Source organism: Vombatus ursinus, unplaced genomic scaffold (genome assembly GCF_900497805.2).
Source record: "Vombatus ursinus unplaced genomic scaffold, bare-nosed wombat genome assembly UNPS02014812.1, whole genome shotgun sequence".
NCBI classification, from domain to species: domain Eukaryota; kingdom Metazoa; phylum Chordata; class Mammalia; order Diprotodontia; family Vombatidae; genus Vombatus; species Vombatus ursinus.
The window spans coordinates 40,895,824-40,923,755 of record NW_020954590.1 but is presented as its reverse complement, the minus strand read 5'-3'; the positions used below and the strand labels follow the sequence as shown (position 1 = coordinate 40,923,755).

Below are 27,932 nucleotides of genomic sequence, written 5' to 3'. Positions count from 1 at the left end.
TTCTGTTATGGAAAGTAGAAGCTCAATTAGTTATCAACATCCCCACACTTTTAAAGTCTCAATTTATCTGCTATGGTTTTGTAGACTGAGATCTTTGTTTTGTGCATATGTGGTTTCCAAGTAAGCATTTCATTAAAACAAATGCATAGATATTTAAAATCAGAGTATTGATCAATTAGCTATTTATTAATTACCTATTACAGGGTTCTTTTGAGGGAAAAAACGATACTTGATTGATAGTTAAGGTTTCTCTGATGTCTGAGAAAATTGAGTTAACTATTTTTGAATAATATTTGAAGATTTCCTTATACATGACTAAGTTTTTTTTTATGTAGTAAGCAATCTTTCAAGAGCTCAACAGGCAGGAGATTAGAAACATCTTAACTGCACCCATAAGACAAAAAAATCTGAGTCATATAATCTTTTGATTCGATCATTAAGGTAAAGATTGAACAAAAGCAAAATTAAGAGATACCTTTGTTCTCATCTTTCAACAAATGGCTATCTCCTCTGTCAGATGAGAAACTTTTGCTTTTATTCTAGCAGTAATATCTCAGTGAAGCCGTTGAAGCAGAAATAAAGGATACCTATCTTTATTAATGCCTGTTGATGTGTGCTAAATTTGGTGTCTTGTGGCCATATAAATCAAAGGCTGTAGCTAGCTCTATTAAGGTGGTATAGAGACATTTTGCGTGGCTCCATATTCTTTATTGGGCTAAAGAAGAGGGCTACACAGTGACCAGTTATTGATTGTCCCCTTGTGAAGCACTCTTGTTCAGGGATAATAGTGTCATTGAATTGCCTAGCCTGTCTTTCTTGAACAACTTATTCCTATTGAGCAAACTCTCTTGCTTATTCAATAGGAATTAGCAATATAACCACATCCACAAGACTTGTTGGGTGATATTTATTTGGTTGCCTTTTATTTCCTCTTTTAAAGATTGGAAAGATGATTCTAGGTACCATGCTAAGGAAAAATAGTGGCTGTTTGACCTTGGGGTAATCACCTAGTTTCTTTATAAAGTTAGACGATTAGTTTATACTACTTCTGAGGTCTCTTCCAGCTATAAATCTATGATTTTGCTCATCTCTCTGAACATTTTAGCCAGAATTGGTGCCCACCAGTAATACAATTGTTTAAATAATTCCAAAAAGAAGACATGTCCATCTTTCCCTGATGCTTTGCCTGAGATATACCTTTATGGGGTAAAGTAAGTAAGTATAGAACTAACATATTTAATATGATCAAATGTCTCCTGAAGTTTTCATCTGATGCTTAATTGTGTCATTGAGGTGACCTTATATTCTTGAAGGCTTTGTCACTTAAGCATAAAAACTCAAGTCCTATCAAGCTGAATATTTCCAATATGTACTGGACAAATTTTACCATGTCTTTTGTCCAGAGGTTTTTGGATAGTCTTAATCTTAGAAGACTGGCCATCAGGGAAGCTTTTTCTTTTTCTTTCCAATTCTAAGGGAACTCTTTGAATATCACTCCTTTACTAATGCCTACAGGGGTTGAATAGCTTATGGAATCACAGATGGAGCTTGCCTAAAAGAAAATGCCTATAGCAGGCCAGGTTTCCTAATCTATCCTGAACCATCAAGTAGAGGCAAGATAATGAATAAGAGCGCCTGTCCTAGAGTCAGAAAGACTTAGAATCAAGCCCTGCTTTTACCCCGTTCTAGCTATGTGACCATGGACACTTAATCTCTTAATACCTTATTGAGGTAATTCCCTACCTTGCTGAAATCAAAGGTCCATAGTCTCCAGACTCTATTCCAGAAAGAGAGAGACAGACAGATGCAGAGAGAGAGACAGACAGTCAGACAAAGAGACAGAGACAGAGAGACAGAGAGAAACAGAGACTGAGAGAAGAGGCAGAGACAGACACAGAGACAAAGACAGAGAGAGACAGAGAGAACAGAGGGACAGAGACAGAGACAGATAAACAGAGAGAGAGACAGTGAGGGAGACAAAGACAGAGACAGAGAGACGCAGAGACAGAGAGAGACAGACAGACAGACAGACTCCAAAACTGCCTTAATATTTTCCCTCTTAAGACTCTTGAACTTCAGACATGGATTGTATATTCTTACTAGGTTGTACTTTGCCTCATTTCAGATACAGGTGACTGACCTCCTTTCTTTGTTCTATGCTCTCAAGTTCACTCTCTGCTAATCAGAAAGCCTTATGATTGCTGGAAGTCTTTTTATTTTCAGTCCATACATACCTGTGCATTTACCCTTTCATCCCCTCCCTAAAGGATGCCTCTCACCCAAGTCTGAAGTAGTATGTCACATTGTTTATTAGTCTTCTGTTTTTCAGATACAGAAACTGACGAAATAATTTATTTACCAAAGCTCAATCATCCTATTGCTTGTAAGATTATGATTGTGAGTGGTATGTCCATCTAGCTTTCCAGGTTTGAGAACTAAGCCTGGTTCTCTTCCCCTGCACAAGCTTATGAAACTAACACTGAGGAAGGAGTTTTATAAAGTAAGAAAACAGAAAAGGAAAAGGGACAGAGAGAGACCAAGAAGCTTTGTCTTAAACCTAATTCTCATGCCTCTGTTTAGAAAAAAAAAATTTGTCTTAAACTTTCAAGTTTCTGCTTCTAAAGTAAACAGAATAATAATTTAAATGAAACAGACCCAGTATTTATAGTAAAAGTAAAAACAAGTTAGTCTAACGATTATTCATTGAGGGTTTCATTTTCTTTTAATATTTTGAATGTAATCCACCCAGCTTATTACAGAGAAGTTTTCCACTTGGCTTGGCATTTAAAAATATTTAGCCTTGCACTTCATTGATATTTGTTATGGTTTATTTTGGAAGAATTGAAAGGAGCTTAACACCCCTGAAAAAGAAAAAAAGAAAAAGAAAAAGAACTATCCAAAATTACTTTTAGAATGTTTGGACCTCATTGTTAAAATAATTCTTTTGTCGGAGAAAACTAACGTCCTGCTATAAGAAATAAAGTCATACTCATGAGTAGGCAAAATAGTCAATGCTACCATACTGTACAGTGATATAATGTTATTTGGATTTTTGGATGCCCCAATTGACAAAATTATCTCCACTGCAGCTTTTAATGATAATGGAAAGTCCTTTACACTTGTTCTTGAGCTTTTTGCAAAGCAGGCTTTGGAATAGGGAGAAAAGTTTGGCAAGAGAATTATTTATCAGGATTTCTGCAGAGAGAGGCTGATGTGTTTGTCCTAAACAGAAAATCCAAATCTAACTTGTACTTTGGATTTCATCAAATTGGTGCTAAATAGGAAGATAAAAGTTTTCAAACATTTAGATTTACGGGTTTGGAAGATTAAACTAGAAAAGAAGTCTAGACTTCTTAATCCAGTGTACAGGACTGGATTAAGATTTGCTGAGTTCAAGGATACTTTTTTTTTTTTTAGTGTAGATTCCCCTACATTGATGAAGATCAGCAACGATGGGGGATATGTTAAAAGAGCCAAATTCAGTCTGAACTGAGAGGCCTAAGGCTCTGAAAATCTCATCCATTAAGTTTCATTATTCCAATTCCAGTACTCTCTTTCCAGCAAGGCCATGTTTTAATACAATTCTTGTTGACATCCTCCCTCCCTTCTTCCCCCCTGATTTAAATAATTTGTCTGCAGTAATCTTATTATGGTATTTCTTCATGGTGTGGAGCTGGTCCTGGGTTCTGGATGTCTGTGTACAAGCTTGGTTAAGTTGCAGGTTTGGCCTGATGATGGATTATTTCTCTGTTTTCTAAGTATCAGTTTAGTAAAGCATTGGGAAGCTTGCTGACTCAGAGATAATGAATTTTTTCAGCTATAGCAGCTCCTAAAGACCATTTCCAAGTATGGGGAGCAGTTATGATCTGTTTCAGTGAGGGAGTTGTAATAGTGGTGAAAGGATCCTTAAAGCAAATAATTAGAAATTATTAGAAAATTAGAAATAATTAGAAATTAGATAAATAAGATAATAAATAATAATAAATTCTAATAAAAATTAGAAATAATTTGTGGTTTAACCATATAATCTGATTTTTTAAAAAATATCCAATAGCCCTTCATAATCTGAGGCTCAAAACTCCAGTTTATGTACATATCTGATACTAATTGTCTGAGTCAGAAGCTGGATAGAAAGTAGGTTATTGCAATATTTGGAATGAGAACTAATGAGGCCTGAACTTAGGTTGTGAAACCAGGAATGGAAGGGAGAAAGAGAAGACACAGTTTCTTGGTGAGGCTGTACTAAAAGCTTTTCCAAGTTGGTTGAACCCATCAGACCTTGCACTCTGTTGACATAGTCCTTGAAAATGCCATGATAAGACATCAAAATAGGGATTAAGCAGAAGTAATATAAATAATGGTGTAGATAATGATATAATAATGATCTCCAATAAAAAGTAGGCTTCAAAGAAGAAGGTGATTGGTTAAGGTGGACTTACTGAAGAAAAATATGTGGGCTTTATCATTGGATTATAGACTAAGAGCTGGAAAGGATAAATTATTTAGTCTAACTCTGTCATTTTGCAAATTAGGAAACTGAGGCCCATAGAGATGAATTGACTTGCTCAAGGTTACACAGATAGTAAGCAATCGGAGCTTAGGATTCAACCCAAGTCTTCTGTGCCCAAATCCATTATAATCTTCCCAATGTAATAAACTCTTTGTTCATGCAGAATTATGTGATCAAAGAAATGTTGCCTTAGTTATCTTGGTCTGACATTGCTGATACAGACTTATTTGTTGATCTCAGAATTTGGTAATAAATATCTTTTTAAAATTAGATTCAGAATAAGAGTTCACAGATTTAGACAGTCTTAGATTTGAACTCAACATAGTTTCAATCCATGTCCATAAAGAATCTCCTATGTAACATACTTAATTATATCCTCGGGCAACTACTTGCACATATGCATTACTGGTAACTGTATTGGGCTGGGATAGCAGTTCTGGCTCCCATGAAGGAATTTTGAAATGTAAAAGAAAGGAAGAAGGGAGGAAAGGAGGGAAGGAAGGAGGGAAGGAAGAAAGAAAGGGAAAAAACACTAATGAAATTGACACATCTTATCCTCCAGGTATAGGAGTTCGAGGTGGGTTAACTTTTTACTTTTTTTCTTTTATTCTTTTGTATTTTACTTTTCCCCAGTTATGTGTAAAATGAATTTTTAACGTTTGTCTTTCAAAATTTTGAGTTCCAAATTCTCTGCTTTCCTCCCTCCCCAACCCCCCTCATTGAGAAGGCAAGCAATTTGATATAGGTTATACGTGTATAGTCACAGAAAACACATCCATAATAGTCATGTTGTAAAAGAAAACATAGACAAAAGAAAAATAAAGTAAAAAATGTATGCTGCTATCTGTATTTAGACACCATCAGTTCTTTCTCTGGGGATGGATAGCATTTTTCATCATAAGTCCTTCAGAGTTGTTTTGGATTGTTGTATTGCTGAGAATAGCTAAGTCATTCACAGTTGATCATCTTACAGTATTACTATCGTGCACGGTATATTTCTCTTTGTATCAGCCTATACATGTCTTTCCAGGTTTTTCTGAGAGCATCCTGCTCGTCATTTCTTATAGTACAATAGTATTCCGTCATAATCACATTAGGTTAACTTTTTAAAATAAATTTTCTGCGTTTTTGTTTTTTGAAAAGTCTTTCTTCTTAATGCATCACCAGAAGGTTGGCTACCCCAGTACCTCATATTAAAATGTGGAAGAGTTACAATCTAAGTCAATTGAAAGAACACCCACACAGATGAAATCATGTTTGTTTTTTTGTTTTTTAAGTATATTCAGAAACCTGGATTGAGATCATGGAGCAGTAGAATATTAGAGCTAGAAGGGAACTTGGACGTCTTCTAGTCCAGCTCTGTCATTTTACAGATGAGGAATCTAAGGCCTCAGAGAACCTCAGGCAAAGTGTTCACACTTGCCTAAAGTCAGATAGATAATTTGTGGCAGAGTATGTACCAGAAGCCAGGTCTCCTAATTCTCAAGTCTGGTATAGTTTAGGCAAGAAAAGTTCATCGTCTTATGGTGTCTCTTCAGGTATAGAATAGCAGAGAAGATACCTTTCTTAACTAAAAGAGATAACTAGAATAGCTGATGGCTTTCAGCAATTTATTTTATTAAGTCAAGAGGCCAGGGAAACTGGCTTCTCTCAACTTTTTACTTTCTCCATCACCTATCATAGTTATCTCCTGACAGTAGGTCCTCAATATGTCTTTGGTGGTATTGCCATCCTTCTCCCTGTGGAAGGAAGGAAAAAGAAATTGAGAAAGAAAGGCTCTGCCTTTAGGTGGACAGAAATAGTACCTAAATACGTACATATGTACGTACATACATACATACGTACATACATACATACATTCAGGGAAACTAGACAGAAACAGTAGGTAGATAGATAGATAGATACAAGGAAATTTGAGGAGAAATAAAATCCTAAGACCTTGAAGGGAACAGAGAAAGCTTTACAAAAGGAGATAAAACCTAAATTAAACCTTGAAGGAAGAGGACTCTGGAGAGGCACATGGGAGAAGGGAGTGATGCATTATGGGATAAGGCTTATGTGACTGCATAGAGGCAAGTGTAAGACCAAAGGGAAAAGAGCCAGCTATTAGACCTCCATTAATTCCTGCTTATTTCGATCCATTTTATGAGAGAGGACACTGGACTTTACAACCCCAACACTAATATTTCACTGTTCAGATAACTTCTAGAAATGTCACTGAGAACCTATGTGCATTGGGCAGCGCTTAAACCTTCAGGGGATAAAACCAATCTACCCTCCCCCCACCTCCAGAAGATAGCCCCTTCCAATGCAGCTACTGAGTTAATGGAGAAAACTGGGGAAGGAAGATATTGATAAAGAGGAAGGTGGTATGAACTGTGGGAAAATATATATTCTAGTTTCCTTTTATCTCTTTCTTTTTTACCATCTCCAGCCCTGAGTAAGAGTGAGGATGAGCCTACAGAAAAATTGAGACTTCCATTCCACTTAATTTGTTCCCTTAGAAAAAAAGAAAAAAAAAACGATTGTGTCTGCTGTTTGCCTACTGCACAATGGCCTGTCTGTTCTTGCTTTCTATTTCTGATACAGTTATATACAGCTCTCAATGACCAGGAAGGAAATCTAGGGCTCAAGAGGGGAGAAAGGTCAAGGCAACGTGGCAGAAAGAGTGTAGAGAAGCAGCTTCTTTTCCTAAAACAGCACAAAAGCATTTATGATTCAGAGGATATCAGGGATTTCAATAGAGCTATACTCTGACACTCTGCATTTCTTTGTGAAATCCTCTCCTTCCCATCAACCTCTCCCCCACACACCAAAAAAAAAAAATGCAATTCAGCATCTGAGCTCCAAACAAGTCAAGATATATGGCACCAACCACAGTTTCATGATAGCTGTAATATACAGTATTGCATGCTCATTACATTAGAAATTTATAAAACAAAGTATTGTGTGAGCTATTATGAGGCAGGCTAGTATCAACAGCAGGAGATTATCATAGGATTATAGATTTAGGACAGTTAGGTAGCACAGTGGGTAGGGTGCTAGGCCTGGAGTCAGGAAGACCTGAGGTCAAATATGATCTCAGACACTCACTAACTGTGTGACCCTGGGCAAGTCGTTTAACCCTGTTTACCTCAGTTTCCTCATCTGTAAAATGAGCTGGAGAAGGAAATGGCAAACCATTTCATTATCTTTGCCAAGAAAACCCCAAATGAGGACACGAAAAATCAGACGTGACTGAATAACAACAAATAGATTTTCAGTTAGGAGGGACTTTAGAAATGTTTTATTTATTATCTAGGGCAGTGCTTTTTCTTTTTTAAAAACTTTTTAGGTACTTAATAAAAACATTTGTTTAATTGGCATGAACTAAGACCCCTTTTATTCTATGTTAAAGGCACTTTCTTCACTGTTAGCCATTAAGTGTACTGAGGTAGAAGAAACTCTGTAATTGGAGTGAGAATCCAATTAAATTTAGCAAGTATTTATTAAGGACCTACTGTGTGTTGTGCACTGTGCTTGGCACTGGGTATGCAATAGACCTTGATCTCAAAGAGTACCTACTATATGAGCCTTCCAAATGTATATCTGCCACTTACTAACAATGTGGCCCTAAACAAATCCCTTTTTCATCTATAAAATGTGAGGGGCTTGAGTAAATGGTGTCTAAGGTCCCTTCCAGGCCTAATAGCCAGTGCTTCTGTGAAATGCTTATGGAAGTAGAATTCTAGAGAAAGACATCATTTCGACACATTTGGTCTTGAACATATTCATCAGTGCGACATCCTATTTGTGGCTTACACATCTGGCCAACCATATTTGTGTAGCAATCTACTATCACTGAGAAACTGGTAATTAGTCAGTGAAATTAATCCTTTTATAGTTGTCGTCTGCAGTATATGTAATAAAATGGTGATCTGTTCTTAAGCTAATGGTTATTTCTCATAGGTATTAGTGAATATTGTAGCAGCATGAATATAAATGTAACATTATTGGTTGATTGTTCACATGAGATTTTGGGTATTTTTTTAAAAAATGAAGTAAAAGCAGATCCCATAAAAGATCTGTTTTTTAGAAAGCCTGTCTCCTTGAAGAATTCCTTTCAACCTGTTATTTATTTAAGCAAACAAATAATATTTGCACTTATCCTGAAGGCTTGTTGCCTTTAGTAAATAAAATACAATCTGTTTAAGATAATGCTCTGTCTTTCCATTTTCATCAAATTATTACCATCTAAGCTTGTAGGAGAGGCTAGTGCAGTGGAAAATTTTTAGACTTGGAGTCAGGAGCTCTGGGTCAGTATCCTCGCTATGCTGCTTAATAATACCTGCATGACCTTGGAGAGAGCAGTCAGGTGGCACAGTGGATAGAGCACTGGGCATGGAATCAGGAAGATTCATCTTCATGAGTACAGATCTGGCCTCAGCCACTTAGTAGCTGTGTGACCCTGGGCAAGTCACTTAACCCTGGTTGCCTCAGTTTCCTCATCTGGAAAATGAGCTGGAGAAGGAAATAGCAAACCACTCTAGTATCTTTGCCAAGGTAATATCCTAATACTAGAAAATTGAACACAACTGACTCAACAGTAACAACCTTGGAGAAAATACTTCTTCCTGAACCTTAGTTTACTCTTCTGTAAAATGAGAGGCTCAGACTGTGACCTCCAGAGTCCCTTTTAACTTTAAATCAGCGATCCTAAAGCATGTGAATGCGCTTTGGCCCTGTAAACTGTTAGATCAGCATAAGCTATTAATAAGAATGTAGTAGTTCCAGTTGCCCAGCACCCAGCAGAAGCTTCAGCCTCTTCGGAGCTTTGACTTCCTTTCTGGGTTTCCTGGAGCCCTTCTGCAGCTTAGTGGTGGAAGTATGGTGATACCAGAGGTTTCCTCCCAGAAGGAGGGAAGGATTCTGGAGCTTTGGTCATTAGACATTTTTTTTTAAATCTATGGAGATATTACTGCATCTTGAGGACTCAGAATTCACTCTACTCAGTCACCTGAAGAGAAGAGGAGGAGCCTGGTATTTGATGCTTCTTGTCTAGAGGGACCCAAAATTGGTTTAGTGGATGACGAGGATATTTATAATCTGTATACTGCTTTGTCGGGCTGGGGCCTGGGAAGGAGACCAATAGGGTTTGAATATTGTGAAGACGCTAATAAAATCTTCTAGCGGACAACTTACCCAGGGGGTAGACCTTTCCTGAAGATGAGGATTAAAATAATAGGTTGGGCTGTGAGATGCTTTTTGAGGGACCTTAAATTGGTGCTTACTCCCTATCTGCCTGATATGCTGGTTCATTGAGGTATTATCTCTTCGCTTGAATAGCATCAGAAATATTCTGGAAACTTCTGTCTGAGGGTTTCTGTTTGTTTTTGTTTTTAAGTGAAGACGGACAACTGACCATCAGAGCTTAAATGGTTGAAGATAAAGAGAAAAACAAAATAAACAAAATAAACACCCTCCCCAAAGCTAAAAATCATTCCCTCTCGTGCTAGGAAGAGAGCATATTCACTTCATTTATGCATAACCAAAGTTAGGTGTAAAATTGAATCAATCAATACATATTTATTTAGAGAAGACCATGTTCCAGACCCTATTCTAAGTCCTGGGGTTACAAAAAGAGATCCCTGCCCTCAAGGAGCTTGCTATCTAATGGAGTAGCCAAGTACAAAAGTATGTGCAAACAAGCTATATGCAGGATAAATAAGAAATAATTAACAGAGGAAAAGCACTAGAATTAAGAGGAATGGGGGAAGGCTTCTTGTAGAAGGTGAGGTTTTAGTTGGGATTAAAAGAAGCCAGAATGCCAGTAGTCAGAGTGGAGGAGGGAGATCATTCCAGGTAGGGGACAGCCAAAGAAAATGACCAGAGCCAAGAGATGCAGTTTTTTGTTTGTGAAACAGCCAGGAGACCAGTGTCATTGGATCAAAGAGTACCTGTCCAGGAGGTAAGTGTAAGAAGGCTGGAAAGATAGGAGGGGGCTAGGTTAGGAAGGGTTATTAATATCAAATATCATTTTAGTTTTGATCCTGGAGGTGATAGAGAGCTATTGAATTTTCCCGAATAGGGAGGTTACATGATTCCCCATGTGCTTTAGGAAAATCACTTTGATGACTGAATGGAGGATAGAATGAAGTGGGGTGAGACTTAAGGCAGGCAGACACACCAGCAAGCTTTTATAATAGTCCAGGTGTCAGGAGATGAGGGCTTGCACCTGACTGGAAGCAGTGTCAGAGGAGAGAAGGAGGAGTATTTGAGAGACATTCCAAAGGTGAAATTGACAAGCCTTGGCAACAGATTGGAAAAGTGAGACTGAGATGGTGAGGAATCCAGGACACTCCCAGATTGTGAGCCTGAGGGACTGGGAGGATGGGGTTGCCTTCTGCAGTAATTACCTACTTGTGGCTCCAGGAAACCGTAACATGTGCAGTTGCCACACCCAGATAAAACTGTCTCACCTTGGCCGACAGGCTGAGCAAAGTGGAGGGTAACCAACAGGCTTCAAACCTATCAGTGAATTAGGGGGATGTCTACCCCAAGAATATGAAGACTTACTTCAGCCGGGCAGGTGGATGAGAACAATTTTTTCGAATAGCCATGAAGGCAGCTGAAGTAGGTGCTGTGGAGCGCTGTGGAGCACTAGAGAGTGTTCAGACATGGAAGATGCCGGCATCATCCACTGCATCCTGGGCCATCCCCAGTCATCCTGACTTTTGTCTTGCTGCTGGACTTCGAAAACTCTGGAAGAGAGAGTGAAGCTGATGACTTTGTACAGCTCTGCCTCACTTAAAGCCAGCTCATGCGAAAGTCACCCATTACATGATGTCTTCAAAAACAAAAACAAAGGATGAGCAATAGGGAAGGTAGGAGTGGAGGAGGGTCAATACTGGAGCAGAAGAAAGGGATCATAAAGCTAGCTTTTGGGAAATGTTTGGGAATGAGTCATCTTGCTGTAGCTGAGGTATATAGGTAACTTATGGTTTGCCCATTTAAGCAGCAGCATGGGAGTAGGAATGGAAATATTACCAGGATATATGTGGACATGCTTGGTACCTTAACCCAAGCACCGAGAATATGTATCTAATTTTTCTTGGTCATCGTTATGCGCAACTACTATATGATTCCATATAATATAATATATTATTATATCCATAATATAATAATAAGAGACTGAAGTCTCTTCATGTGTAAAATAACTACTTCTGACTCTAAAGCCTGTGATCATAATACCCTGTGACCTGTTTTGGCATGGAGGCCTCTTTTTTATGCTAAATGTCAGAGAATTATTGTACTTCAGGAGTTATTTTTTCTGCTTCTTACACTTTTTCTCTCCTGTTCCCATATTGTCTGATCTTTCTTCTGTCAGATATACCTTTTCCTAATTTGTTAGCTTGTTAAAATATAAGAATTTAGAAGACATTGAGACCAAGGGGCTCCCCTGTAAGTAGAGTAAATATAATGAATTTAGTGAATATATTTTGCGATAATTACTTTGGCTGCTCCAAAGTCTTATTGTCTGTCCTTATTTCCTTGTTCTTGATTCCTTTGGAAATAGGTGAGGTTACTAGATAGCTGAGTTCACTTAAGTGATTTTCCTTGAAGTCTTACCTTCTCTTATCTTCAGTATGACCAGTGGTTTCTGATAGTTACATAGGGATATATAAATTTCAGCTGCTGAGCCAAAGGAAATGATTAATAATAATAATTTTACTATTCTGCCTCCTGAGAACTTTTTTTCACCTTAGGAATCCTTTTATATTCTATAGTTCCACTTTCTCCTCTGTGCCCCCACGTTCTCTAGGGAAAGTAATTCTGCTTAATGAAAGGGTTTAAAGATGTTATCTAAAATGCTCCTCTAAGAGAATTGTTACTTTGGCTGTAAACTCTCAAGGGGGTGAAGTAGCTTTCAAACCTCTACCAATAATGGTTAGTTTAAAAGCATCTGACCTGTTTGTGCTGAAGGTTGAATTTTAAAACGTAACCCTTAGCTCTTCAGAACTTGACTTACTTAGAGCAGCCGTGCCACTCGTGGGCACATTTTATAAAAAACAAAAACCTCAACTTTTATGAGGAACAGAATATTTTATTATGAACATTACACCTTTTGTAGCAGCTTGCTTTTCACCTGTGTGGGTTCTTAAAATCATAATCAAGTGCTACCAGACTTGCAATTGTCTACATGCCTCTATTTCTGTTGGCATGCACCTGAATGGACATTTTGATATTTGCTAAATAAGAGTGAATTATAAATGGAGTGTTCCTATCTGCTTTCTAACGATATTGGTTATAATGGTAGTGGTAATAGAAACACATAATATTTGAACAAAACTTAATCATCTTTTGGTCCCTTCCAGGTGGATAGGAGGATAACTGATAAGAGAAGGAAGGTAGAGCTGTTCAGATTTTGGGTTATTTCTGTTTTCTCAGGTAAAGAGAATGAACTCTGGAATGTAAAGGACAGATTAAAAATGGTTCACATAGAATTGATACTAAGGATAAATAAGAAGATAGCAAATTAATTAGCTGTCCTTGATGAATTATATCCTATCTGAAAAAATTGGCAAATGTGATTGTTGAGGCAATCATTGGTCTTTGAAGTACCTAGGGGAACAGAAGAGAAACATATCAGGACAAGAGAAAGACAACTCTTCCTTTAAATGGCAGGAAGAGAATAGAGTTTGCTAACTCTGGGCTACCAGGCTTGACTTGGATTCTTGGAAAAAAGCTATAACTTATTATTAATAGGATGATTAGTGAATACCTAAAAAAAGGAAGTGGTGATTATAAATAACTAGGTTAGCTTACTTAGCTTCATTAAAAACAGTTCATGCCAGACTTACCATTTTCTTTTTGTTTAAGAGCTAAATTTGTGTAAGTGTTTTTCTTCATAGCACGTGGCCACTAGAATTATTATTATCAATTGATTTTATACCTTTTATTTTTTTTAAGGCAATTGGGGTTAAGTGACTTGCCCAGGGTCACACAGCTAGTAAGTGTCAGGTGTTTTGTCTGAGGCTGGATTTGAACTCAGGTCCTCCTGTCTTCAGGGCTGGTGTTCTATCCACTGTACCACCTAGCTGCCCCATCAATTTATTTTATAGGGAAAAACCGAAAGGTTTGGTGACAAACCTGTGACCACAGAGATATTAAGTGTTGGAGGTTGGAAACTGGCTCTTTTGAAGCCAAATTCTTTGCTCTATCCCCTGTATACCACTATAATACTTCATACAGTGGCCTCAGAATTTTAGAATTTCTTCCCTTTCTGGTAAGTATATGTAGTTTTGTAAATGCTTCCCGCAATAGCTGTAGCTGAAACATTAGTACTGAGCATTCTTAGGTGTATTTTAAAACAGAATACAATTAACCTCATCCTTTGCATTTATGATTCATCAGAAATATACTTCTGGCTCTCAGCCTTCTCTAGGATATTGAAGTTAATGTTTATCTTCTCTTTGGTTATGCAAGCTAAGGAAATTGAACATCTGTTTTGAATAATTTGACCTTAAATCACATTTTAAAATAAAATCATGTGAGTATTATTAATATCAGTAGGAAGCAACCAGGATGTTCATTGATTTTATTATTTTTTTGCACGGTAAAACCCTTAAAATTCATGTTTTAAAATGGACCTTTGTTATGTTTTAAGGAGTAGATTAAACTTAGTGTCTTTGTTTTACTTTTTTTTGTTATCAACATGCTTTGTAAAGCTACAGGGATGACATAAAAAAGCCCATGCTGTGGCAGCAAGCTTGCTTCTTGTTGTTTGGGGGAGGAAGATACAGAAGAGAGGCTTTAAAGAGAGCTGGAGTGTGTGTGTGTGTGTGTGAGGGTTTAGAGTCCAAACACAATACTTGTTAGCTTCTAGTCATCCTGATTGCTATTTCTGTTTGTGTAATCTATTAATTTTTTCTAAAGAGTAGGCCACATAAACAATTCCTTGTCTAAGCCAGAGATGCTTCATGAAAACTCAATAGTCTTTTGGAATTCTGCAAAGTTTTCCCTGTACTTTCTAATTCAAAAACTACCCTTGTTGACACTTATGATTGAGAAAGCTTTCTACCAATCCCATTTTACCGTTGTTTCTTGGCATTTCCTATATCATTCTCATTATTTATAGCCTTCACTAGAACCTTCACCTTTTCCTGGAAGCAGGGTAGTTAACTTCCTCCTGGATAATAGGTCAGTACTGCTCTCTATTGGTAGGTGATGAGGAACCAGTGTAGTATGGTGTGTCTCAAAAGTCTTAGTGCAGTTTTAAGACTTAATTAGCTTTAACAGCTTCAAACTATGCTAAGATTTTTGAGACCCCTGGCGTGGTAGGAAATCATTATTAGCTTTGTAGTCAGAGGATGTGGGTTAGAATTTTGACCTTGAAAAATATTGCTTACTTTGTGGCTGCGCAGAAGTTACCCTATCTCTTAGAGGCTCAGTTTTCTGATATGAGAAATAAGATGATTCTAGAGGATTCTTAAAGCCCCATCCAACTTTCAAGTCTATGAGTTTATGGTGCAGAGATCATAGGACTGGAATTTTAGCATCAGAAGGCATGTCAGAGATTATCTGTCCTTCCTCTTCATTTACTTGCCCATGGGGTACAGAGCTAATAAATGGTGGAGGCAAGAATCAAACCCAGGTCCTTTGACTCCAAAATAAGCTCTTTTTAAAAGATTAGGCCTGATAGGTAGGAAATTGCATGGAAGGTCATAAATTACAGGCTGGAAATTTTGATGTTGCCTCTGATGGTGAGGAGGAAGATACCAGATACCATTTCCCTCCCAAAGTGATTATTAGTACGTCTCCTAAAGGATTCGGTGACTTCAGTCGATAGCCGCAAGGCCCAGGATGGAACAGTGCAGGGAGGAGATGCTTACAACAATAAGCTTGCCAACATTAAAGGAGATTGTCAACTGTTTACAACTTTATTCATCAAAGGAGAGGTAGCTTTGAGAGATTCTGTGAAAGAAAGAAGAGCTAGAAAGAACTTAGAAAGATTTAAGAACTTTGATCAATGCACTGACCAACCATGATTTCAGAAGACCTATGGGGAAACATGCTAACCACTCCCTAACAGAGAGGGTAAGGAATCACAGTTCAGTTTGAGACATAATTTTGGACATGACCAATAGGGGAATTTGTTTTGCTTAACTCTGCCTATTTGTTACAAGGACTCCCTCCCTTTCCCCTCCCCCCAGCCTTTTGTTTTCCAATGGGAGGCAAGAAATGAGAGGCAGACATAATAGATTCTTACTAATTAAAAAAGTAGTAGTATATACCCTGGCATAGGGGTGGGGAGCCTCGAAACCACAGGTGGCCTTCTAGGCCCTTGGGTGCAGCCTTTTGACTGAGTTCAAGTTTTACAGAACAAATCCTTTTAGGAAGGGAATTTGTTCTGTGAAGTTTGGATTCAGACAAAGAGCTGCACTTGAGGACCTTGTGGCCTTCAGGCCGAAAGTTCCTCACCTCTGCTAACGGACGATTTTTCCAGAAAAAATAAAAGATAGACACTATTTTCAAACCTACTGCATAATGATATAATAATTGACCTTTTATGTACCACTCAAAGCCATGTTTCACCATTGTGTACTGATTTCTTCCTGAGTTTGGTATTTTACATTTTAAAGCTAATTCAATCATTTTATGTTGGAAAAAATGTCATCATTCAGTTGATCCATGATGGAGGGAGTTAGAACAGGGAGATGAAAGGGAGCAGTGGGTAGCTCAGAATTGACAGCAATTTGGAAGAATATGGAGAAATCTTATATTGTGATGAGTTGTGCCATTCTGGGATTTAGAACCAAAAAGAAGCCACTTTCCAAAGTTGTCAATCAATAATTTCTTGACATGTGGGAAATTAAACCATCTCTTAAGACCCTTCTAAATGAGGCTGTCTGTCACCACTCCACTGTAGTACTTGTTTCATTTTCTGAGATAGTGAGATAGTCATTAGCTGCATCAAATAATTAAAAGGTTGTATTTACTTTATTCTAAGTCAGTTCTTTACTCATAAATTAGAGAGTAGATTCAAGATATTTTCTAGCTAAGCAGCTAATATGGTGCATCTAAATGATACACTGTAACACAATTTAGTTCTTATTAAGTATTCACTTTTCTTATAAAGGGGAAGCCCATCGCTTTTCTAAATGGGAACTCATAGGATTTCATCTGTTCACTGTGACATTCTTTGGTCCTTTTTTCTTCCTCTAACAAGTAGCCCTCCAAGTTTTTTTTACAGGACTGGTTGACAGGGCATCATGTTCTGACTTTGCTGATGTGTTTTAGGTCATATAATTTATTTATGTAAGTCTTTATAAATTGAGTCTAATTTGCCTTTACTGTATGTTTTTATTTATTCAACTAGGAGTATAAATAATAAACCACAAATGAAGTTCATTAATGAAAAGGGCTGTTTTGGATGAAGTGTGGTATTTTCAGTGGCTTTCTATTGCCCCAGGGATAAAAGGAAAACCCATCACAATCTGGTTCTAGCCCACTTATCCATATTTATTATTCATATTCTACATTACAGCCAAATTGACCTGCTTGCTATTCCCAGAACTTAGCCTTCCATCGCTTGCCTCAACTTTTATGGAGGCTGGTCCCTATGCCTAGAATGTTTGCCATCCTCACCCTAGCTTCCTTCTAGGCTCACTTCATTGGGGCACTTGCTGATGATCTCTCAAGGACATAATGTTTGCTGTCTCCTCAAATTATATTTTCTTCTTTCTTTATCCATTAGAATGTAGGTTCCTTGAGGTCAGGCATTGTTTTTCATTTTTGCCTTTGTAATCTCCTACACGGTGCTTTCAAAGCAGCAGAAGTGACCTAACCATCAAGGGGTCATGTAGTCATGAATGGGCTTCCATAGATTTCCTCCTAATTCTGTGGCATTAGACTAAGCATATTCATGTACATAGGTCCATGTTAAGAAATGGCATGTCAGATGAATGAACACTTGGTTCCACAGAAGCCACAAGGAGAAAAAACAAATACCAGGGGAGAGCACTTCATTCTTATAATATGGCAAAAGTTCTAAATTAAGGCTTTAGCTACTCATTGATAGAGGGAATAGGAACTGGAACTGTGATTTCATTGTTATAAGGAGTTCCCAGGTCAGGAAACTCTCTTTGCCAGTGCTGGTCTGTACCTTCTCTGTAACTTGCTTAGAACACTGAGTTGCCTAGAGCTCTGAAAGATTCAGGGATGTGCTCAGACTCATATATCCAGGATGTGTTAGAGGCAGGTCTTCCTTAGGTCTTCCTAGCTTTAAGGCAAGCTCTCTTTTCACTATACACTAAGGTCTTTCTCATAGTGAGTACTTTATAAAAGTTTGTCGAATTGAATTTTACTCTGAAAATACTTCTAGTGGATAAAAATTGCCTAAATTGTTTTATATACACACACACATACATACACACACACACAATATATATACACACACACATTTATACACATATATGTATATATGTATATATTGTTGCACAATTTAAAAATCCTTTCATCTGTGTCTAAGAAATTTTGGAAAAATATATACAGGTACATACATGTACACACATGCACACATAATATATAAGCAATACATATGTGTGTATATATGTTATACACATGTACACACATAATGCATATACTATATATAAATACACAATGCATACATATAAACTCCCTATATTTCTTTAGAGACTGACTGTATATCTATCTAGATGTCTGTTGGTCTATCATCTATCTATCTATCTATCATCTATCTATAGAATCAGCCAGTCGTTCTAATCTTAATAATTAGTTGTTATGGTGGTAGATATAGGCAATCTCAAAGACAGTGATGTAGTAATAACTAACATGTACACTTTGTAGACAATAGCTTCTCTCAAAGCAGCAGAAGTGACCAAACCATTAAGGGGTCATATAGTCATGGATGGGCTTCCATAGATTTCCTCCTAATTCTGTGGCATCAGATTAAGCATATTCATGTATGTAGCTCCATGTTAAGAAATGGCATGTCAGATGAATGAACGCTTGGTTCCACAGAAGCCACAAGGAGAAAAAACAAATACCGGGAAGAGCACTTCATTCTTATAATATGGCAAAAGTTCTAAATTAAAGCTTTAACCACTCTTTGGTAAGCCCAGTGTGTGTTTCAGGGAGCTGTACTCTAGTGTGTGTATTGTTGAATTTTGGGTAGGAATATAGGAGAAGCAATAGGCTAAGAGAGGGGTGGGGAACCAGTGGCCCCGAGGTTCCCCACCCCTGGGCTAAGATATCAAGATGCAAACAATCGTGAATAAATGTTGGACAAAGAATGGGTTCCTCAACAGATCTGTCAGCCTTGTTGCAAACCTTAAATTGGTGCTAAGTGGGATTTTTAAAAAAATGATAATGGTGTGTCATAGGTCCTGAATAGTCTTTCTCCTTTGTAGTTACTCTCGTGTCCACTTAGCTTCCTTCACGAGGCATTTCTGCTTTTTATTCCCTAGGATTTGGTGCAATTTGGTTTCATTATTCGTAACCTCAGCAGTTGTAGTGAAGACATGTTAATTAAGATCACAGATAACTCTGGGTTGAAGGAGGACTATTTATTCTAGCATTTTGAAGGTGAAATTCAAAATAAACTTGGCCTTGATACTAGGAATGTTTAGCCTGAATAAGAAAAGACTCGGGGGAATATGATAACTTTACTCAAATATTTGAAAGACTATTTTGTGGAAAAGGAGTCAGATTTGTTATTTTTGAACCTAGAGAACAAAAGCAGAAGCAGTCAGGGGTGGAAGTTACAAAGAGAATAATTTAGGCTTGATGTGGGAAAAATTTAGTATCATTTAGAGCTATCCCAAAGTGGAATAGATTCCCTTGGGAGTTAATGGGTTCTCCCTCATTGAAGGTCTTCATATGTAGGCTAGATGGCCACTAGCTGGCTGTTATAATGAGCATTCTTTCTGGGCATGAGTTAGACCACTAGATGACCACTAAAATCACTTCCAACTTTGAAATACTGTGATTCTGTGATGGATTGAGTTCTGCACCAGTGGACAGAGTACCCACATGGAAGAGATCATCGATCCTTTGAATTATAGGGAAATGGTTACCTAAAATACATATAGAAAAAAAGTGATCCAAATTCTATAGAATGAGATACAATAAATAGAAATGGAGATCTGTGTACCTCAGAGATACAATGAATCAGCAGTGATATGACAATTCTGTGTGTTATCTTTCCCCATTAGAATGTAAGCTCCTTGAAGGCAGGGAATATCTTTCTGTTTGTATTTTTACTTTCACTGATTCGCACAGAGACTGCAATATGGCAGCTGCTTAATAAATCTGTTTCCCAAGTGATCAAAGAACACTGAAACTTTATTTTAACCAGTTTTATGAGAATATTTCCAAATTTTATCCCACATTTCTCAGTGGATATATGTTTTTTTTATTATTATTTGCATACAAAACAGTATGATGGGTGAAAAGATGTCTAGGTTGGGAATTAGAGAACCTAGGTTCACATTCAGACTCTTCTACTTACTAGCTATATAACTTTGAGTTTATTTAACTTCTTAAGTCATTTAACTTCTTAAAAAATGAGGGGTTAGGATTAGATGATCTCTAGGGTCCCTCCTTCCTATTTTAAATCCATGATCTAAGAGCCTAAACTAATCACATAAACTTTTTGAAAACCCAGAGTTATGATCATGAATATTGATCATTATACTGCTATGTAAATCAGAGAAGCTTCCAGGCACTATTGGAAGCCTACCATTAGTTGCTATGTAGTTTGACCTTGAATGGCAGGCTAAGAAGTTGGGGTGCTCAACTTCTTTTACAATAGGATGATGCTGTTAGGGATTGCTACCATGTCTATCGTCGGAGACTTTTCTGCTCACTGCCTCTTCGTTCCTGCCACTGTTGAGTCAACTGGCAGCATCTTCTTGCAGGTCTTTTCTTTTCTCCTTTCTTGTCTTTTTTTGAGGTTTCTATTCAGTTTTTACACCCAAGGGCTTAGCTTTTTATAGAGGTTCCTAGCCATGATGATAATGCACCCTTCTTTCTAGTCAGACAGGCCTTTTCTTTACTACCGGAAATCCAGAAACCCTCTTGTGTTTCCACTTAGACCTTGCTCCTGGTTCAACAGCTTGGTTATGGATGCTTGAGTGGCTGGAAGCCTGACTTGGCAAAACTGAGGTATTAATAATTTCTTAAAATAAATATGACAGGAAGAGCTATCTTGTTCACAATGAGCCACAAATTGAACATGCCAAATCTGTAACTACTGTAGGGATTCTTACGAAAGGGCAAATTTAATTGAAGGGTATCTGGGTTGTGCAGTCGTGTTAGGATAGAGGACAGTCTGTCCCCCAGAGAGTGTGGTCTGTGCCCCTGTGGCCTGGCTGATGATCACAAGCCCTTAAATCCTGGGAAAAGGAGGAAGGGATGAACATACGGATTCCTGAGAATACAAAACTTAGAGGGGGGAAGAAGTAACAGGTACATTACCCTAAAGGTGGTGAGCAAGGGAAGAGGGACAGTGAAATGATTAGAGGGACCATCGCCAGAAAGAATCTCTGCTTCCCCAAGCTATCAGCACTTTGAGCAAAGTGGTTGTTACCCTCTTTATACATCTCTGAACTTTCCTTAGCAATGTAGTGCTAATCAGTGCCCCTAATAAATTGAGAACAAACGAGGCTTTTGTTTCAGGTGCATAAAGCTAATGGGTGCAAAAGTATGCAGCCACTATACCAACTCTTCATGGTGTGTGTGTGTGTGTGTGTGTGTGTAAGCAATTTTATATTATTGCTTCAGTTGCAAAATTATTTGCTGTGTTAGTTCTTATGGCAATTGATTACACTGTTACTTGATGCTCTGGCATTCACAAATTTGATAGGATGATAAAACTTGGAGAGACTATACAGGAGAAATTTAAAATAAATAATGATATGTAAAATGCAAAAGGTCCTAAGACTTGCATTTATTTAGTCTGAAAGAAGGAAATCTGGAGGGTAAATGTTGTAATGGTAATGAAGAACATAAAGTTTATCAGCTAGAATAATTAGGAATAATTAATTATATTCAGTTGTTTGATTAACCAGAACAGACATTATCTGACTATGCCGGATAATAGAAATTTTATTACTTATTCACTGAGCAAAACCTCTCATATATAGCAAATAAATCATGCAGTTTCCAAAACCCCTAAACTCCAGAGCCTCTAATAGACTAATGCAAATTATAATGATAGGTTAGAAAAGGATAACTAATTACATACAGTTATTACTGCTGTCACAAACAATGATGGAAGATGGACTAATCAAAAGCATTTGCCACTAGATATTATTAAGCTAAATTTAATTCCCTCTAAGATTCAAGGATGTGGACTTCTTCTACGCACATAAGAGAGTTATTCTTTTCCGGGAGACTCAGATAATTATTCTTAAAGACCTTCAAAGTCTAGATCTGAAAACTGTCACTTTTTAACAAGTAGCTATCAACTCAGAATCCTTTTCAAATGCCTACATGGTTTTATTCACTACTGAGATACCAGTGACTTCAGGGTGTTTTGTTATCTGAACACAAACAGAATTTCTGTGTTAATTTGCATTATGGTTCCTTTTATTTATATGCCCAGTTGGAAGGCTTATGTGGAGAAAAAAAAAATTAGAGGTAAAGAAGGAAGTACAGAGGGAAACCCAATTACTCTTTGAAAATGCATTTTCTCACAGTCAAAACATTGAAACCGAAGGTGAAAATTAAACATTCAGCCATATAGGAGAATTTCTAAAAACAGATGATTTGTCTGAAACTGAATAGAAATAATACCTTGAAGTCTTTAAAAATAGTGGGTGAGTTAACTGTTGTTTGGCTATAAAGGAATACATGAGTGATAGGATAAAGATGATTTAAAAAAAAAGCATTCTCAAAATCCTGTGTGAATTTGAGTGTAACTTCAGTTTGATTGAAAAAAGACAAAATCACTGTGCAATAAGGCTGATAGGAAGTTGGAACTCAAGGTGACTAGAGAGAGTAGCAAGAAATCACCTAGGAGCCTTTGATGAGGTCCAGTAATCAGAATGAGAGGATAAATGGTATATCCTTGGGTACTAAAAAGAATTGGTAGATGTGATTGCCTGAACTACTGTCAGTAATCTTTCTTGTAAAAAAAAGTTTTATTGATTTTTTTATACATGACTGTCATTTCCCAATTACCCTCCACAGAACCCACCCTTTTAACCAAAAAGAAAATTAAGGTAAACAACCCAAGCACTGATCATGTATCTCTACAGAGTACATCTCAAACTGATGCACAGGCAGTACCATGGCTCACGTAAAGTGACTGGGACTTATCTTCAGTTTGCTAAAATTTTTAGAGTGTGTTAAAACCCCTTTTGGTCTTTTAGTTGTTCAGAACTAGTTTAGCACATAGCAAGAAGAATTAGCTAAAATAGGAAGCTACCAGATGTTCTGCTTTTCCTCCCCTGGGCCTGTATTCCAGGTACAGCTTTTCTCTTTGTCAGCCTCCTAGTCCTCACAGAGGAATCCACACTTAAATGGCCTGTGTCCAGGATTAACAAATTGATGTGGGAGTGTTTTGGCTGCCGTGGCCCTCTTGAGCTACCCTTGGCCATGGCAATTCATATTTGTGACTGGCAAAGGACAAATGGCCTAATTTTCTTTCCTTTGGAGGGGAGAGGGAGATCTGGTTGTTGTCAGGAGGGTATTTTCCTTCTGTTTTTTACCTTAAATTTTCTTTTTTATACTGAGCTTAAAAGCAAACACAAACATTTCAATATACCAAAAATAACAAAGAAGATTGATAAGAAATTGTGAACTTCAGTTCCATGTATTTTCAAAGTGTAAATTAAATAAGGGAGTAACAGAATTGCTCTTTATCTTCTGCATTTTTGCTTACTTGTTGCTTTAAAATTCACTTTTGTTAACATCTTTTGTTAAATATAGTAGTTTTAAAAATGAGGAATTTAAGTGGAATCTACTAATTAACATACGTGACTTTGTTCCTGGAAATATTATAGAACAAATTACTAAGATTTCCTCCTCTGGTCTTTTCTTGGTATGAAGGTATAGCCAGATTTGAACAATTATGATCACTTGGTCTAATGTTCAGAAACGTGTACAATTTACCAAGGATGATTTTTATGGGTTAAGAACACAGAATCAAAACTACAGGGTTTTGCTGGTGACAAATATACAAAATATAGAAATTCTGACTGATTGGTTAGAGAACAGTAGGATGGTTAGAGAACAGTGGCCTTGTTTCATCTTTGGGAAAAAAATGCCCTCTTTTCAAATATCTATTGGGATTTTCCTTTTCTTCAGCTCCGTGGCCAAAAAAAAAAAAAGAGTAGTAGTTTGTTTTCTTCATAAGTGCTTAAATGGCAGCTGAGGTAACATGGAGGTAACTGACTGTAGCAGCGTAAGTAATGGACTGGAAAACGGGAGCCTCAAGGATTTCATTCTGGCTTTGTCACTAACTTTTTATAGAGGTCTGATAAAGTTGCTTCCCCATCTCTCTGTGACCCACTTTCTATTTGTATTTAATACGGTGAGTAGTAATAGAAAGGAAAGAATTAATCCATAAATGAAAATGCATCTGTTAAATGCTTATTATGCGCCAAGCACAGTGCAAAGGGATAGGAATAGAAAAACTGATTGAGGAGCTACCATCAAAAAGCCCACACTCTAATCGTAGGATGACATCACCTATAAAAGAGTCAGTTGCAGGGCAAGTGGAAAAGTCTAGAAGTCCTAAGAGTTCTGCAGCTATGTGGAAAACAAGGTCCAGGGCTCCTTAAAGTACCTTTACAGGTCAGATAGTGCCTGGGTGTCTGGAGGGTATGGCTGCAGGGTGATTGGTAAGTCCTGGATAGTTAGGAATTAGTTGCAGATCAGATAGCAAGTCTGGTGGTTCTTTATTGCAATAGAAAGAATAAAAATGGTAGTTCCCAGGTGATTCAAACGATGGGAGCTATGCTGCTCTTTCCTCCTGGTTACTTCATGGTCTTAGGAGAGAGGTGATTAAAGTGTCGGGGGATGGCACCTTCACCAGTGGTTATTTCAATACTTTGATGATGTGTGGGTTTTGGTTTTTTTTTCAAGGAAGTTACTTTGTCTACTGATGCAAATTCAAATCCCTACAGCTTGGTAAATGGACTTTAAGAGTTTTGCATCTGAAAAATTCATTACCTGACAGACTATCTGATGATAATCTCAAATTTAGCCAAATTGATCCTGAAATAACCAGAAATGTGCTTGAAGTCTGTCCGTGTCGGGTCAAGTCAACAAGTATTGATTAAGTACCCACTGTTTGCCTGGCACTCTGCTACATGCTGGGGATAGTTTAAGCTTCACTTGCATCGCCTTTATAAACTTTGGGTCGCTTCTCAACCATGATGAGGTATCAAATATCAACTTCAGTAGAGGTGCTAATCCTAGTAATAATAATGATATATCCTAAAAATATAAACTGCTCTGTAAACATCAGGTAATCTTTTAAATTTCTTATGATGGCTTATGGCATGTGATTTTTAGGCACAATAACAAGGATAAAAGAGATTTGGACAACATTTCAAAACCAGTTTTATTCATTAAACAATTCTTTATTGGCCCCTATTTTAAATGACACAGCAGAGGGACAGGGAACTTTTAAAAGTCCACTAGGACACCAAATAAGCACATACACAGATGACTATACTACAAGGCCAATCAATCAAGAAGCATACATTAACTGCCCATTGTGTTCTAGGTACATGGGTCAGTGCTGGGAATGTGATGAAAGTGTGAGGAGAGAAGTATAAGTAAATTGCCATGAATGTTCAGAAAAGGAACATTGTTTTTCTCCTTGAAGAGGAGATGAAGATAGGCTTTTATGGAAGAGATGGCATTTGGATTGAACATTTAGGGAAGGATAGAAATTGATAGGTGATACCGAAGGTAGAAGCAGGGGACTAGATCTATATAAAACATTGTCTAGGGGGTGGAGACCTTTGGGCCTTTGGAAACTACCTTGTAGGATGGGGAGAACAAGAGACCCTGAGGTAGGAGTGCTGGTATTTAAGTGTGGAGATTTCTAGATACCATGAGGCAACTACTGGGGTGGCCAGTGCTGGGAGAAGAAGCTGGTCTAGACTGGGGATGGTACATGGTACCCCATGGTAGGAGACCCATTGTCTGCTGAATTCCTATTTTATCTGATCACTTTTGTTAACTGCATGTTAGGCCTAGTTTTTCTTCTTGCTAAAGGAGTACACAAGCTGCTGACGTCCTGTACACTTTAGTGACCTGGGGCAAAACCGTAGTTGCCCCATTAGTTACAGCTCTGAGGAAGAGGATTCAGGGAGAGTGTTTTGATAGAGGGAGAAGCCTAGGCAAAAGCATGGAATTGGAACAACATGAGTTATATTCCAGAATATCAAATAGTCCAATTTATCTGTGTAATATGTGTGAGAGGGAATAGTGGGAGATGTGTTTGGAACTGTGTTTAATATTGCAAATAATTGTTCTTTTCTCCATCAGTATGACTTTTAAATAGTGATCAGAAATTGTGATTGAGGGTCTGACTGCTTTTTATTTTGTTTTGACAGGCTCTTTCATGTTGGTTAACACATCTGGGAGACCAGAATTACAAAGGACCCATCTTCTCTTACCCCAGCTTAAAGAAAATGACACCCATTGCATTGACTTTCACTACTTTGTATCCAGCAAAAGTCATTCCCTTCCTGGGTTATTGAATGTTTATGTAAAGGTCAATAATGGTCCTTTGGGGAACCCAATCTGGAACATATCTGGAGCTCCTACTGGCACCTGGAATAGAGCAGAACTGGCAATTAGTACCTTCTGGCCCAACTTTTATCAGGTATATATACTTCACTTTTCATTTATAGTAGCAAATGCTTGTTGACTGATTAATTGAAATGTGTTGGTGCTCTTAACCTAAAAAAATATACTGTTGTTTTTGATTTCAGAAAGGCTCAGTTACCCCTTTTGTCAGGGTTGTGTTTTTACAGGCAAAAAATGTATGAAGTCATAATACCTTGTCAATAGGGTAAGTTGTTAAAGATACCCCCGAAGAGGAGCTTTGACTATCCAAGTTTATTTCTCAGAATTAATTGAGCCACTAACCTTTTGAAAGAAACTTGATCCAACCAACTTTCTATGCAGTATAATTTTTTTGAAGGGGTGAGGTATGAAGGAACAAGGAAGAGTATGGACAAATACTCCATTTATTTCATATTATTATTATTTATTCATTATACATAGACTGTTATATGCTATAACAATATATGGGCATCTAGGTGGTACAGTGGATAGAGCACCGGGCCTGGAGTCAGAAAGATCTGAGTTCAAATTTAGCTTTTAGACACTTAGTAGCTATATGACTCTGGACAAGTCACTTAACCCCTACTTGTGTCAATTCCTTGCCTATAAAATGGGGACAACACTGGAGAAGGAAATGACAAACCACTTCAGTGGTTTGCCAAGAAGACCTCATGGACAAAGCCCATGGGATGATGTACAGTTGGACATGAATGAACAAAATATGTATGTGTATATATATATATATATAAAAAATACATACCTATTATCATTTTATTACTTATTATTTATATTATAAGTAATTTGCTAAATTATTTCAACTTAACGTGGGAAAACTTCTTGTCTCCAATCCTCATTTACTTGTTATATAATGGAAACGAATAGATCATAGACTTAAAGCTTGAAGGTAACTCAGAAATCATATAATCCAACCCTGTAACTTTATAAATAAGGAAACCGAGAGCCAGAAAAATTGAGGGGTTTGCCCAAAAAGTAAGAGCAGGGATTTAAATGTAGGTCTTTTGGCTTGAATTCCAGTCCTCTTTCCATTGTAGCCAAGCTCAGTGGGCCACATAGCATTCACTTAAGCTATAGTTATTAAAACTGTAGGGAACTTTCATCCTATTTAACTCTGATAACCTTGGCTCTGAAGACTGCTAAGTGACAGTTAAGGGCTTAATTTTAAAAATATCTATTAGTCTAAGAAGCTGGGATATAATCCAAATCGAGCCATTTAATTTTTTTTTCTTTCAAAAATGCTTTCCACATCTGGCTGTGAAAATCAGCAGTGCTAAAGGGATGGTTAAATTTCTTGACAACTGGGAGAGATCAGACTTTAAAAGGTGAACGGCAGAGGAATAATGGAAATTGATTTAACCCTAGATTTACATGTAGAAAGCTCCTGGGAATAAGGCTGGAGTGATCTTCAACAAAGGCATATCTTTATTAACTCTCCTGTGGAAAGGGAAAAACCAAAACCGAAACATTTTACCTAACCTTTTGTAAAGGTTGTAAACAAGACTTCTAGTTATTTAATTCACTTAGTTTACTATTGATAATTACGTTGATCTAAATATGGGTATGTAGACTTACTTTGATGTGTTGTTTGTCA

The 27,932-nt window shown here is 37.4% G+C and overlaps 1 protein-coding gene across 3 annotated transcripts in view; it reads left to right on the top strand.

Moving 5' to 3' along the window:
• The window catches only part of LOC114053920 (receptor-type tyrosine-protein phosphatase mu), a 958,135-nt gene that overhangs the window by 308,444 nt on the left and 621,759 nt on the right, over positions 1-27,932 (top strand). For all 3 annotated transcript variants that reach the window (XM_027877057.1, XM_027877059.1, XM_027877058.1), the window contains exon 3: positions 26,089-26,360. In XM_027877057.1, coding sequence (XP_027732858.1) covers positions 26,089-26,360 — 272 coding nt within the window. The remainder of the gene's footprint in view (positions 1-26,088; positions 26,361-27,932) is intronic.